Source organism: Staurois parvus, unplaced genomic scaffold (assembly GCF_062004578.1).
Source record: "Staurois parvus isolate SC_StPar_1 unplaced genomic scaffold, SC_StPar_1.0 ptg000048l, whole genome shotgun sequence".
NCBI classification, from domain to species: Eukaryota; Metazoa; Chordata; class Amphibia; order Anura; family Ranidae; genus Staurois; species Staurois parvus.
In genome coordinates, this window is record NW_028317844.1 from 1973325 (window position 1) to 1989278 (window position 15954).

Genomic DNA, 15954 nt, shown 5'->3' on the forward strand with positions numbered 1-15954 from the left:
TGGATGGCTTTGTAAGCTGTGGTTAGTATTTTGAATTTTATACGTTGGGTTAGTGGAAGCCAGTGGAGGGATTGGCATAGAGGGGCAGCAGTCACTGATCGGTTGGTAAGGTGTATGAGTCTATCAGCAGCATTCATAATACACTGAAGGGGGGATAGCCTGAGTAATGGTAGACCAGTGAGGAGGGAGTTGCAGTAATCAAGGCGGGATATAACCAAGGTGTGGATAAGTTGTTTTGTGGTGTCATTGGTCAGGAAGGGGTGGATTTTGGAAATATTTTGGATCATATGATGAGGTAGAATTCCAATCACAACAGCCTTTTGCCATGTGATTAGCTGGGTCCAACAACACAGCAGATCACCAATAAATAGTTGCAGGTTATCAGCAGCACTTTCCTCATCCTGTCACAGATTGAGGAAAATACTGAAGATAACCAGCAATGTCAGTGCCACCCATTGTTGCTGCATATCAGTGCAGCAGCATCAATGCCCACCAGTGCCACCTCATCAACACACATCAGCGAAGGAGAATAATTACCCATTTGCAAAATTTTATAATAGAAACAAACATTTTTTTCAAATGTTTTGCTTTTTTTGTTTATAGCGCAAAAAATAAAACACCCAGTGGCAATTAAATACCACCAATAAAGCTCTTTGTGTGAAAAAAGATAAAATTTAATATGGGTACAATGTTGCATGACTGTGCAATTGTCATTCAAAGTGCGACAGCGCTGAAAGCTGGCCTGGGCAGGAAAGGGGTGAAAGTACTGAGTAGGCAAAAGGTGATTGTGGGGCCTGTAATCCCTTTCATTTCCTCGCACATTTATGTGTGAACGTGCAGCCTGCCAGCACTTTTCTCTTCCTTCCTCATCTCTTTCCAGGCCAGTTTCCCTGAGCAGCCCCTGCGAAGAAGTTCCCGCTTCCACACAGCCCCCCGAGGCGTGACGCGCCGGCCGTGGGCAGGCGGTAACCCGTTGTTGTATCCGGCCGCTGGCATTCTGTGAAATAGAAAGTAAAGACAGGGGGCGCTGTGCGGGCCAAGTACATGGCATGCGTGTGTGCACAGGAGAAGAAAAACAAGGAAATGGTGGAGGGAGAGCCTGCTAGTTTTCTCATGTAAGCGCCGGCAGCCCGCTCGGGGGGGCGCGCATTGATGGGTTAAACAGCGGCCGGCCGTGGAGGATGGATTACGAGTTCAAGAGCAAGCTGTCTGCCGAGCGGGAGCGGGTGGAGGACCTCTTTGAGTATGAAGGCTGCAAAGTGGGTCGAGGAACCTACGGGCATGTTTACAAAGCCAAGAGGAAAGACGGGTGAGTGGCACGGGGGGCGTGTCCTGGGCGGTGTGTGTGAGGGGGCGCCGCTCCTTATCCTGCATCAGTCACACCTGCCGAGGGACGTGTCCTTTGTGTGGAAGGCAATGTATGGCAACTCCGAGGTGGCCACACACTGCTGCCGGGGACTCCTGTCAGCCTGGCAGGTTATTGATGGGGAGCCTGTGCTAGTTATGTGTTTGGAGCTCCCTCCGCCCCCTCCTCTTCCTCCTCCCCCTCCTCTGCACACGCCCGGGATGCTGAAGTTGTGTTGGGGGGAGGGGAGAGACTCGGCTACAAATGTTTATGTTGGGGTGGTCCCACCTCCTCCATCCCTCCTCCTCCTTCCCATGTGTGAATGTTATTCACCAGCCTCTTCCCTGAATTCTAGCAGTCCTACCCTCCTTCCTCTGGTGGAGCGATGCCTTTCTCTGCTTGTCACATTCAAATATATGGGGAATACTCACTCAAAGGGACTGCACATGCATTGGGATTACAGACCCCATAATAACCCATTCATGGGTCACCAAGCCACCTGGAATAGAAAAGGTACATTAAATAAAACAAGAAAAGATAAAACAGATTGGAAAATATCAAAGAGTAACTCAGCTTTTGTTACGTAAAAACAACCCAATCCCCTCTGGCTGATCTATGTACATTGCCAGGATTTGAACTAACTTTGTTGCAGATTCCTACTTTTTGTTACGGGACAGAAGGCAGAACAACTACATTATAGATCAGCTATATATAAAAAATAAACACCAATAACGAATTTGGATCAAAATGGCCAACGGCCCATTATTATAGGCAAGACAGTATTTTAATAATTCAAATAAATGACATGACCAAGATCTAAATTATATTTGAAATCTTACTAAACCCACCGCACTAAAATCAGTCTGTATATGCAGTAAAGCATGCTTGTTATACTCACTGTGGAACCTAACGGGTTAATCCTCTGCATTGTGTAAAAAGGCTGATCCTGTCATCTCTGATCCCCCCCCTTCTTCCAGTGTCCCCTCTCATATCTCCTGATAAGACATATGGTGTGGAGTCACTCTGCACATGCTCCGTTTGGTATGTATTGCTAGAGGTTTTTTTTTTTCCTTGGAAGCGTGCATGTCATCAGCACAGGGCCAGCACTACACAGCACTGTCCAGACAGAGGTCCTGCATCCAGAGAAAACTCATCCTACAAGCTTTAACTACTTGCCAACCGCAGATAGCTGAATGACGGCTGCACTGCGGCCGGCCAGTTCTGGGAGGGCATCATATGACGTCCTCTCAGAACGCACTTTCCTGCACGCCCCCAGGGGCGCGTGCCCGGTGATCTCACATAATGTGTTAAAAGGCCAATCACAGTGGCCTTTTACCACGTGATCAGCCGTGTCCAATGACACACTGATCACCGGGAAATGCAATTGCCGGTTCTCTTCTGCACTTTTCTCATGTTGTCAGAGCGTGAGGAAAGTACTGCCGAGAACCGGCAGTTGTCAGAGCAGGGATCGGCACCGATCATCAGGGCACTGATGATCAGTGCCCTGATGATTGGGGACCAGCAGTGCCACCCACCAGTTCCGCCCACCTGTGCCCAGCAGTGCGCCCACCTGTGCCCAGCAGTGCCACCCACCCGTGCCCACCAGTGCCATCTACCAGTGCCCATCAGTGCAGCCCAGCAGTGCTGCCAGTCAGTGCCCAGCAGTTGCGCCAGTCAATGCCTAGCAGTGCCGCCAGTCAGTGCTCAGCAGTGATGCCAGTCAGTGCCACCTATCAGTGCCGCCTGTCCGTGACACCTCATTAGTGCTGCCTATCAGTGCCGCCTATCCGTTCCACCTCTTTAGTGCTGCCCTTCAGTGCCGCCTATCAGTGCCCTTCAGTGCTGCCTATCAATGCCCATCAGTGCTGCCTCATCAATGCACATCTGTGAAGGAGAAAAATTACCTGTTTGAAAAATTTTATAATAGAAACAAAGAAACTTTTTTTTTTTTGTGTAAATTCTTTTGCACTTTTTTTGCTTATAGCACTTAAAATAAAGTGCCCAGCAGCGATTAAATACCACTAAAAGAAAGCTCTATTTGTGAGAAAAAAATGATAAAAATTTCATATGGGTACAATGTTGCATGACCGCGCAATTGTCAATCAAAGTGCAACAGCGCTGAAAGCTGAAAATTGGCCTGGTAAAGAAGGGGGTATAAGTGCCCGGTAGGCTAGTGGTTAACCAGTGCTCTGCTGAACACTGATAAAATTCCCAAGACTGCTCTAACTGCTGATGACAAAAGGTATTTAGCAGTGTGTATATATATATTACACACAGTATCTCACAGAAGTGAGTACACCCCTCACATTTTTGTAAATATTTTATTCTATCTTTTCTTGTGACAACACTAAAGAAATGACACTTTGCTACAATGTGACCTAGTGAGTGTACAGCTTGTATAACAATGTAAATTTGCTGTCCCCTCAAAATAACTCAACACATAGCCATTAATGTCTAAACCGATGGCAACAAAAGTGAGTACACCCCTAAGTGAAAATGCCCAAATTGGACCCAATAAGCCATTTTCCCTCCCTAGTGTCATGTGACTCCTTAGTGTTACAAGGTCTCAGGTGTGAATGGGGAGCAGGTGTGTTAAATTTGGTGTTATCGCTGTCACTCTCTCATACTGGTCACTGGAAGTTCAGCATGGCACCTCATGGCAAAGAACTCTCTGAGGATCTGAAAAAGAGAATAGTTGCTCTACGTAAAGATAGCCTAGGCTATAAGAAGATTGCCAAGACTCTGAAACTGAGCTGCAGCACGGTTGCCAAGACCATACATGGTTTAACAGGACAGGTTCCACTCAGAACAGGCCTCGCCATGGTCGACCAAAGGACTTGAGCGCACGTGCTCAGCATCATATCCAGAGGTTGTCTTTGGGAAATAGACGTATGAGTGCTGCCAGCATTGCTGCAGAGGTTGAAGGGGTAGGGGGTCAGCCTGTCAGTGCTCAGACCATACGCTGCACACTGCATCAAATTGGTCTGTATGGCTGTCGTCCCAGAAGGAAGCCTCTTGTTGATGCACAAGAAAGCCTGCAAACAGTTTTCTGAAGACAACAGACTAAGGACATGGATTACTGGAACCATGTCCTGTGTTCTGATGAGACCAAGATAAACTTATTTGGTTCAGATGGTGTCAAGCGTATATGGAGGCAACCAGGTGAGGAGTACAAAGACAAGTGTGTCTTGCCTACAGTTAAGCATGGTGGTGGGAGTGTCATGGTCTGGGGCTGTATGAGTGCTGCCGGGACTGGGGAGCTACAGTTCATTGAGGGAACCATGAATGCCAACATGTACTGTGACATACTGAAGCAGAGCATGATCCCCTCCCTTCAGAGACTGGGCTGCAGGGCAGTATTCCAACATAACGACCCCAAACACACATTTACATTGTAGCAAAGTGTCATTTCTTCAAAAACTGTATTTAAATTGGAGGTGATAATAGGAATGCCTGGGGTTTTTAATAACAAAAGGGGCTTTATGGCAACTTAAAAGTTTAATCATTTTAACATTGCGCTGTTTATCTCCTCCCCTCACTGTCTCCAGCATCTCACCCATGGATTAGCAGGGAGGGGAGAGACCTTGCAGTGTAATGAGCACCAATTGGCTGCTCCTCAGAAAAGGGTGGGTCAGGGCTTATACTTTATCCCTTTTGCTGCCAGAGCCATTTTTGCATTATTTAAAAAATAATTTTAGGCCTGAAGATTACATAAAACCCCCTAACATTATATATTTTCTGAAAGCAGAGACCCTAGAGAATAAAATGGTGGTAGTTTATTTTTTATTATGTCGCAGTAAAAAAAATACAATTAGGTTAATTTTAAGGCACAAAAAAGCAATACATTAACCTATTTTTTTTAAGATATAAAAGACGAGGTTGCACTGAGTAAATTGATGTCTAACTTGTCAAGGCTTAAATTTGTGCGCGCTTGTGAAATGGCGACAAACTTCAGTACCTATATTTTTTATAGGTCAACACTTTTAAAGCTCATTATAGGTCATCAGTTTAGCGTTACAAAGGAGGTCTGGTGCTAGAATTATTGCTCTCATTCTGGCGTGTGTAGTGTTATGTGACGTGTATCGCAATCAAAGTTTTCATGTGTAGGCGCCCCAGCGTGTTCTTTTACATTTGTGTGTGTATGTGCTTGGGTGTACCTTTCATTTTTTACAATTAAAAAAAAAAAACTTTTTGTTTTTCTTTCCTTTTTTTTTTTTCCATCACATAGGGGACAAAGTCCCCTATATGATGATTTTTTTGGTGACAGATTCTCTTTATTGAGACATCCAGGGTCTAAAAGACCCTGAATGTCTCCCCTGTTCTCCACTGAATGTAATGTGGTGCACTTCGCACTGCATTATGTTCTTTTCCGGCTTCCATGGCAAGGAATCTCTCAATGGGGACCCAGAAGTGACATCATAATGTCACTTGAAGGGGAAGGGAATGGACGTGTCTGCTCTTCTCCCTCCCCTCTAGCCGATGGCCACAGATGGGCAAGCAGAGCCCAGGAGACCTCACGAAGGGGGGGGGGGGGGGGGGAAGCTAGCACTGTGTGGAAGCAATCGTGCTTCCAGAATGCTTCCGCCTGATACGTGAGCCAGCTGCTTGCAGGGCTAAAGGTAGAAAAAAACTACCTGCCCAATGCCCGAAACTGCATGTCTTTGGTGTCGGGCAATAGGAATCGAACATCCATGTAATGTATTCATTAATTAAGAGCTACATTAATTTTTTTCTTTAAAGTGATTCTTTTTTTTTTTTTTTTTTTTTTGTAAATACCAAGCATGTCTATGCTTACCTGCTATGCAGTGGTTTTGCACAGAGCAGCCCAGATCCTCCTCTTCTTGGTTCTCCTTCCTGTCGGGTGCCCTCACAGCAACCAGCTTGCAATGGGGACACCCACTGCTCCATGTGCCCATTCACACACAGAGCAGCGGCTTGGCCCTGCCCCCTCTCTCTTCTCATTGGCTCACTGGCTGTGATTGACAGCAGCTGGAGCCAATGGCTCCCGCTTCTGTCTCAGCCAGTGAAGAGAGGGAGTCCTGGGATAGCCAAGACTTCAGTGCACATTGCTGGATCAAGAGGGGGCTTAGGTGAGTATTAGGGGAGCTGGGGGGGATGCTGCACAGAGAAGGTTTTTTACCTTGCAAAAAACCTTGAGCCTTTACAACCTTTTTAAGTATGTCTAGAGTTTAGCTTTAAAGTGGAACTAAACCCATCGATTTAAAAAAACGATTACATTCCTGACATGCCAGGAATGTAACTGCACATTTGCTTGTGCTATCAAGCACACAAACCATCCAATGGCTGGTGTCATAACTGATCACACGCGCAGTATCATGGCAGTTGCAGATCAGAGGCTAAGATGGGAGATTCCTTGGCTGATAAGGATAGGAGGGTTTAGTTCTGCTCTAAAGCTAAAGTGCAGAGTGAACACATATATTACCTTCCTTTACCCTTCTCCCCACTGATTAACAAGCAGCTGGATCTGTATGCTGGTCTTTACTCTAAGGTACAGTTGTGTTCAAAATAATAGCAGTGTGTTGAAAAAAGTGAATAAAGCTCAAAATCCTTCTAATAGCTTTTATTTCCATACACACAAATGCATTGGGAACACTACACATTCTATTCCAAATCAAAACATGAAGAAAAATAGATCAAATTTGTGTTGTTCCTCTAAAAAAATTGAAGAAAAGTGAATATTAGACTGTTCAAAAAAATAGCAGTGTTTGTATTCTTCTTTACAAACTCAAACATTCACTATATAAACTGAAAAATGTTTGAAGATTTTGCTTTCCTTTGAATCACTTAATTAATATTTAGTTGTATAAGCACTGTTTCTGAGAACTGCTGTACATCTGTGTTGTATGGAGTCAACCAACTTCTGACACCTGTGAACAGGTATTCCAGCCCAGGATGATTGGACTACATTCCACAGTTCTCTATTTCTTGGTTTTTCCTCACAAACTGCATTTTTTATGTCACCCCACAAGTTTTCTATTGAATGAAGATCCGGGGATTGGGCTGGCCACTCCATAACGTCAATCTTGTTGGTCTGGAACCAAGATGTTGCACGTTTACTGGTGTGTTTGGGGTTGTTGTCTTGTTGGAACACGCATTTCAAGGGCATTTCCTCTTCAGCATAAGTTAGCATTGCCTCTTCAAGTATTCTGATGTATTCAAACTGATCCATGATCCCTGGTATGCGATAAATAGGCCCAACACCGTAGTATGAGAAACATCCCCATATCCTGATGCTTGCGCAACCATGCTTCACTGTCTTCACAGTGTACTGTGGCTTGAATTCAGTGTTTGGGGGTCGTCTGACAAACTGTCTCCGGCCACTAGACCCAAAAAGAACAATCTTACTTTCATCAGTCCACAAAATGTTGTGCCATTTCTCTTTAGGCCAGTCAACGTGCTCTTTGGCAAATTGCAACCTCTTCAGCGCATCTTTTTTTCAACAGTGGGACTTTGCGGGGGCTTCTTGCAGATAGCTTGGCTTCACATAGGCGTCTTCTAATTGTAACAGTACTCACAGGTAACTTTAGACCTTCTTTGATCTTCTTGCAGCTGATTGTTGGCTAAATCCTTGCCATTTTGACTATTCTTCTATACATTTGAATGGTAGTTTTTTGCTTTCTTCCATGTCTTTCAGGTTTTGGTTGCCATTTTAAAACATTTGAGATCATTTTAGCTGAGCAGCCTATCATTTTCTGCACTTCTTTATATGTTTTCCCCTCTCCAATCAACTTTTTAATCAAGGTGCGCTGTTCTTCTGAACAATGTCTGGAACGACCCATTTTCCTCAGAATTTCAGAGAGAAATGCACTGTAACCAGCATGTACAACATTTGCTGCCTTCCTTCCTTAAATAAGGGCAATAATTGCCACCTGTTTTTCAAAGAATGAATGACCTCACTAATAGAACTCCACACTGCCATTATTTTGAACATGCCCCTTTCAATTAGTGATTCAATTACACAGAATCAGCAGCATGCATGTCATGACTGTTGGGTCTGTTGGATTTCTATTACTCTACTACACCTGCTAGTAAATTATTTGCCATGTAGAAATATCATTTCTACCAAAAACAGTGATTGTTCAGGTTAGTGATGTCTGACTGCTATTATTTTGAACACAACTGTATATATTGGCTACATATTTTTCTGTAAATACTTGTGTTGCACCATTTTAACCTTTTTAGTAATAAATCTTATTTTCTGAAAAGTGTTGAACTGTTTTCTAATGCTCTTTAATGCAAACTAAGAATCCCTGTCTCTAAAGAGCACTACTGTGTGTGTTTAAACCTCTATATAACTCTGCCTGCAGTGACAGTGGTATACAGACGATTATTCAAACATCATAGTGTTACTGCTAATATTGGCGAGTTTCCTCCTTTTCTCTACAAAAAAGCGGTGGTGGCAGTGTGAAGGGTTAATTGCGTAATTAACCTGACCCAGTAACAATCGCTCTCAGGCTGCAGGTACATAGATTGTGGTCCATTAGCTGGAAAATCTTTGTGCATGGTGCAGCTGAGCGTGGCATTGTTATGCATGTGACAGCGCGGTTTTAGATTGGCTAGTCATTCGGTCATGAGTTGTGGAGAAGGGCTGGGGGTCTGACGCCGCGCCTGACACAGAAGCCTTTACAGCAGTGACAGCATATAAGGTAGGTTTTACATCATGTACTAGTATGCGATGAACACTAGTATATTATGCTTGCAGGGAATGCTTTTTTTTTTTTTTAATATATATGCGGTTTACTACCAGTTTAATGTGACAGCACCCTGCCTCAGTTCTTCTTTCACAAACCAGAGTATTTATATGAAAGGACAAATTCCTGTCATCTTCTTAGACAGACGTGTTCTTTCCTGTTGGCCACTAGGTGTTACAAACATTAGCTGTGCAATTTGCTGAACAGTTTTTTCATTTGTAATTTTTTAATTTCCTTTCTGAATGACATCAAGCAACTGAAACGTTTGCTGACTGATCATAGAGCTGACTACGAACTAGAACACACCTGATCATCTCTGTGGTCAGAGGCCAGAAGCCGTAAGTATTTTGTCGCTTCTGGATTGAGCAAAATGTAAAAAAATCATTTTGCATTGGGAAAGCATCTGTTCAAACCGATCGTGATTTGTTCAAAGGCTTTTTAAAATGGTAGTAAACTGCGTCCTTTAAAAAAATGCATTGCATACAACCACATTATGTAAAACTTATCTTAACACTCTCACCGCTATAGAGGCTTCCATCTTCACCCTGTTTTCCTTCTGGGTTCGTGAGCTCCAGCATTCTGAAAGGCCGGGCCATGATGACGTCACTCCCATGCATGCCTGTGGGAGTCCCGGGCTACGGCACACAGCTCTGAAGGAACAGCACGGGTATGTAGTTCCTTCAGAGCGCACGCGCCGGATTAAATGAAGAGAGAATATCTCCTAAATGGTGAACATTTAGGAGATATTAATGTTACCTACAAGTAAGCTTTATTATAAGCTTACCTGTAGGTAAAATTAAAAAACAGAGTTTACACTTTAAGGGCAGATGAGAGGTCTAATAGACCCCGAATATCCAGTAAAGAGGACCTGTCATGCTTTATTGCTATCAAAAGATGTTTTCATTCCTTTTGATAGCAATAAAAGTGATAAAAAATAAATAAATAGACAGTGTAAAAATAAATAATAAAATACACTTTTTTAAAAGCACCCCCTTCCCACTGTACTCATGTGCAAAGGCGAACACATGCATCAGTACGTAAATGGCGATTGCACCACACATGAGATATCACCGCTAATGTCAGATCGAGAACAGTTATTCTAGCACTAGACCTCCTCTGTAAATCTAAAGTGGTAAAGGATTTCTAAAGCATATAATATACATAGTCTGTTACTGTTCCACAGGTGTGTGCAATTTTAAAGCATGACATGTTTGGTATCTACTTTCTCGGTTTAAAATAATTTTTTTAGATTTTACAAAACAATTGGGTACTATATAGTTTTTTGTGCGTTAAAATTAAAGTGTTTTTTTCCTAAAAGATTGCATTTGAAAAACCGCTGTGCAAAAACCATGTGACATAAAAAATTGCAAAACCCACCATCTTATTCTCTAGGGCGGGTGTCGGCAACCCGCGGCTCCAGAGCCGCATGCGGCTCTTTTTCACCTTGGCTGCGGCTCCGGAGCACACTGCCCACCAGGTGACAGGCAATAGGGCAGCAATGGGCAAACTACGGCCCGGCGGACCTTTTAATCCGGCCCGCGGAGCTAGGCTCCTCTCACAGTCCGCCCTGAAGACCGGTGTAGCATGAAAATCTGTCTCCTATGAGGATCTGTCCCCCTCGACGTATCTGCGCATGTGCCGGAGATCGCCGATCGGCTGCTAATGCCTGAAACTGGCACATGCGCAGATACGTCGAGGGGGACAGATCCTCATAGGAGACAGATTTTCATGCTACACCGGAACGGCGAGAGGAATGCGCGGAGCAAAGGTAAGTGAATTGACACAGGGGGGACTTGGGGACTTAATATGGGGGATGAATTACTATAGGGGGGATGAATTACTATATGGGGGATGAATTACTATGGGGGATGAATTACTATGGGGGATGAATTACTATGGGGGATGAATTACTATATGGGGGATGAATTACTATATGGGGGATGAATTACTATATGGGGGATGAATTACTATGGGGATGAATTACTATAGGGGGGATGAATTACTATATGGGGGATGAATTACTATGGGGATGAATTACTATATGGGGGATGAATTACTATATGGGGGATTAATTACTATATGGGGAATTAATTACTATATGGGGAATTAATTACTATATGGGGGATGAATTACTATATGGGGGATGAATTACTATATGGGGGGTGAATTACTATGGGGGATGAATTACTATGGGGGATGAATTACTATATGGGGGATGAATTACTATATGGGGGATGAATTACTATGGGGGATGAATTACTATGGGGGATGAATTACTATATGGGGGATGTATTTTCAGTTTTAAAAATGTGGCTCTCAAAATAAAATTTCAATCGTGGTTTTGGCGAGATTTGGCTCAGTTGAAAAAAAAAGGTTGCCCACCACTGACCTAAGGCTATGATTGTGATTATGACGATACACTGTGGCCCTGATTAACCCTTTGCTTACTGGGCCCTTAAACCCCCTTCATGACCAGAGCACTTTTTGCAATATATGCAGTGTCGGATTTGTTTTAAATGTTGCAATGGTTTTGTGGCTCCCAGTCTTTTTTTCCCTCTCGGAAACGGGTCCAAGTGGCTCTTTATGTCTTAAAGGTTGCAGACCCCTGCTCTAGGGCCTCTGCCGCTGCCTGTACAGGAGTTTTGTGTTTTGCCTGTAGAAGCAGCTCAATGTTATCCTATGTATCCATGTACATTAAGACTTTTAGAGGCAGGAAAAAAAACCCTTCTGGCTTGTGTTTTTGATTGGAACTTTCTGGCAGAAAAAAATGCTAACCTCGCCTAAACTGTGTACAGAAACGCTCTATATCAGCAATTTTTCTGCCAAGGGAACTGGTGTTTTTCTGAAACCCAGTGTGCATGGAGCCCAACACTGCACCAGAAGGTACACAGCAATATTGTGAAGCTATGAAAACATTCTAGTGCAGCAATGGACAAACTACGGCCCGCGGGCCGTATACGGCCCGGCGGACCTTTTAATCCGGCCCGCGGAGCTAGGCTCCCGCAAGGCCAGTGGTCGGCAAGCCGCGGCTCTTTACAAATTTAGATGCGGCTCTCCTGTGTGCCGGGCGCCCGCTCCCCTCCCTCCTCGCCCTTCCTCTCCTCTCGGATGGCCGCCCCCCCTCTCGGATGGCCGCCCCCCTCCCTCCTCTCGGACGTCAGGACTCTGCAGCTGTCAGGATGTAGGCGGGGCAGCCAGGATGTAGGCGGGGCAGCGTGACGAACTCCTCTCACAGTCCTCCCTGAAGACCAGAACGGCGCGGGAATACGAGAGGAACGCGCGGACCAAAGGTAAGTGAATTGACACAGGGGGGGGACTTACTATATGGGGGACTTACTATATGGGGGATGAATTACTATAGGGGGGACTTACTATATGGGGAATGAATTACTATATGGGGGACTTACTATATGGGGAATTAATTACTATATGGAGGACTTACTATATGGGGAATGAATTACTATATGGGGGACTTACTATATGGGGAATGAATTACTATATGGAGGACTTACTATATGGGGAATGAATTACTATATGGAGGACTTACTATATGGGGGATGAATTACTATATGGGGGACTTACTATATGGGGAATTAATTACTATATGGAGGACTTACTATATGGGGAATGAATTACTATATGGGGGACTTACTATATGGGGAATGAATTACTATATGGAGGACTTACTATATGGGGAATGAATTACTATATGGGGGACTTACTATATGGGGAATGAATTACTATATGGAGGACTTACTATATGGGGAATGAATTACTATATGGAGGACTTACTATATGGGGGATGAATTACTATATGGGGGATGAATTAATATGGGGGATGAATTAATATGGGGGATGAATTACTATGTGGGGGATGAATTACTATGTGGGGGATGAATTACTATGGGGGATGAATTACTATATGGGGGATGAATTACTATAGGGGGGATGAATTACTATGGGGGACGAATTACTATATGGGGGACGAATTACTATATGGGGGACGAATTACTATATGGGGGATGAATTACTATGGGGGATGAATTACTATATGGGGGATGAATTACTATATGGGGGATTAATTACTATGGGGGATTAATTACTATGCTTACTATGGGGGAATATTACTATACTTACTATGGATGACACATACACATCATTCATCTACTCTTGGTCCGGCCCCCGGGTCCAATATATGAACCCATTGCGGCCCTCAAGTCAAAAAGTTTGCCCACCCCTGTTCTAGTGTGATTTCAATCACAGAACATTTTCACAGGGATACATTGTATACATTTCACTTCCCGGCCAGTGCAGAGTTCCTCTAATTGTTTTGTACATTTTCTAAAATACCGCCAGCAATCATCAGATGATAAATAACAAATGTGTATTTTTTTCAGTGAATTGATTTTAGTGATTTATCTCATGTTTTTTGCGGTATTATTTCACTATTTTAACAAAATTTACCTTGCATTCGATATTTCACTTTGATGAGTTGACTCTTTTATTATCTCATATGATATTTTCCAAAGATGCGTCATGTGACCTTCATATTACATGCAGTAGCCTTTAGTGAACTGACCCCAATGTATCTTTCTCTCCATTCAGAGGAAAAAAAAAACTGGGTGGGGTGCAAAGCAACTGATCACTGCGCTAGTCAATCAGAGGCTATCACAGTGATAAGGTGGATCAATGACTGGGACTTTGATTATTATAGAAGACCCAGAGCTTTCAGGGAGAACCTGGTCTCTGTGCTGGGAGCGCACAATCGAGCACCACAGGTGTGCAGAACTAAGTACACTCCTGTGACCCACAGGAGAAGTAGGGCCAATAGAACTTTGGTCCTACTTTTCCATTAGCCTATGTTCACACTATTGCTGGCCATGCAGCATGGCAGCCCATTCATTTGAATTAGGGAATTGTTCATACTACAGCTTACCGAAAGGACCTATGTTTCCAACATCTAGCAGACAGTGATTTTGAGGCTCTCTATTCTGCTCAGTTCATTTGCTTTTTTTTGTTTTGTTTTCATGAATGTGTTGACCTGTTTCTTCTAAATTTGCAAGTGATATATTTTTAGAGTGATAGTTATATATTTTGAGTGAATAGAATAAACTAAATGCAGATGGGGAAATCTGATAGATGAGTACATCTACCTGTATGTAAATTATTTTTTGAATACCACAAGTCATAATGACCATGTGCCATTTGTGACTGTTCCTGGCATGCTTGTAATGGAATCTTATCGGACAACATATTCCTGGAAACTGTATATGCCATCATAACCTTTTGATATTGTACCTCACAACATGGCAAATAAATTGGCAACTTCAGTAATAGCTTCACCAGCTAAGCCGGCACCAACAATTTGCCCTCTTTGAGGCTCAGTAAGCTCTGACATGACTTCATACTACCAGCAACACACGCAGTAATTGACGAAAGTGAAGCTTCCCACTTGTTAGCTAGGCGTCTCATCATACAGCAGAAGCAAAAGAGCGTTCATCACTTTTGCTTTCAACCCGAAATGTTGTCACTTTCACACCTGCAAATCATATTGTGTTTCCACTTTTTTGTCCAACCCTTGTAGTTGGCTCCATAACTATAAAAACAAAGGGTAATACTAGCATGGCATGCAGTGCTATGAAGCAAAGCACAGTTAATAGTATTTATGGAGTTAGCATAATATTTACGGATACTGTTTCTTTATTGATATCATAATTCAAGCTCCTCTTTAGTCCCATACTTCATTAATTTTATTTTTTTTTTTGCATGGTCAAATGTAAAGGAATTGCACAGATTGATGTTTCCATTTGCTATTGCTTTTTATGCTGACATTGAGCACTACAAATACATTGATTTGGTTGACATGGAAAATCCCTTCTGGCTAGGTTTACGCATTATTACCACATAATTTTGTTTGTGTTGGGTGGACATATAAAATACCAGGAAAGTTTATAAAGTGTATGGGATAATGCAGTTATTTGTATAAGAACCTTTATTACCCACATGTGAATTCGTGTGTTTAGATATGCAACTTTGTAATTGCTTTCTGGCCATGGCTGGTTTGTATCACCTTTGTTCTAGAATAGGAACATGCAGTCTTCACACGAAAGTACTTTTACATTAAAGCCTTGCCTGAGCCTGGGGTTATTTAGAAGTTACAGTGATATGATCAAGATAAGACAGATGTCACTCAAATTGTTTAAATCAGGTTGATGTCTCAAGATACAAAGTAGCCGACAGAATAGTTCTAAAGAATCTGACATATTCAATAAAGCAGGAATGATGTGCAGAGTGCAATGTTAGTTCATGGAAATATGCTTGCTATGCAGTATTAAAGCAACTCTAGATGATGATGTTTAATGAGGAACTAAATGCAAACAGCTAAATACACAGATAAAATAAATATATGAGAACTGTTTTGCCTACTAAAGGTTTTTGAATTTCTTCGTTTTCAGTCCTGAGATATACATAGCCCTGTCTAGCACAGGAGGGCAAATGATCTTTCTTGGCTTCAGTTTCACTTTCAAGACTCCATCCATGCAGTGTCTGGACAGTGAAAAGAGGAGCAAGACCTTGTTTAGGCGATCTCCGTCACCGTGCTCTGTTCTCCTTTCAACTACAACACATGTGGCAGGTTACTTATGCCTCTTCTCCTTCCACCTCCCTGAGCTCAGTTCTATAGGTCGTACAAGGACTGAAAGAAGCTGATGCCAAGTCAAGTCCAAGTACTTACACTGCTTAAATTAAAAAATAGATTTGATAGTGTATTTATGATTACCTCACAAAAAAGTTGATTTTTACAGTACCTGTCACACTGTCCACAGAACTCTTAGTTCTGTGGCATAGGCACAGTGGCATAACAATCTTCAGCAGTCATACACGCTTTCATTTATGGCT

General features: G+C 43.0%; 1 protein-coding gene across 2 annotated transcripts in view; it reads left to right on the forward strand.

The window, feature by feature from the left end:
- Positions 1-1036: 1036 nt before the first annotated feature.
- CDK19 (cyclin dependent kinase 19) overlaps positions 1037-15954 on the forward strand; it is a 287493-nt gene continuing 272575 nt past the window's right edge. Inside the window, exon 1 of one of the 2 annotated variants that reach the window (XM_089664589.1) lies at positions 1037-1309. In XM_089664589.1, coding sequence (XP_089520715.1) covers positions 1182-1309 — 128 coding nt within the window. In that variant the 5' untranslated portion in view covers positions 1037-1181. The remainder of the gene's footprint in view (positions 1310-15954) is intronic. The other variant, XM_089664595.1, reaches the window with a different exon arrangement.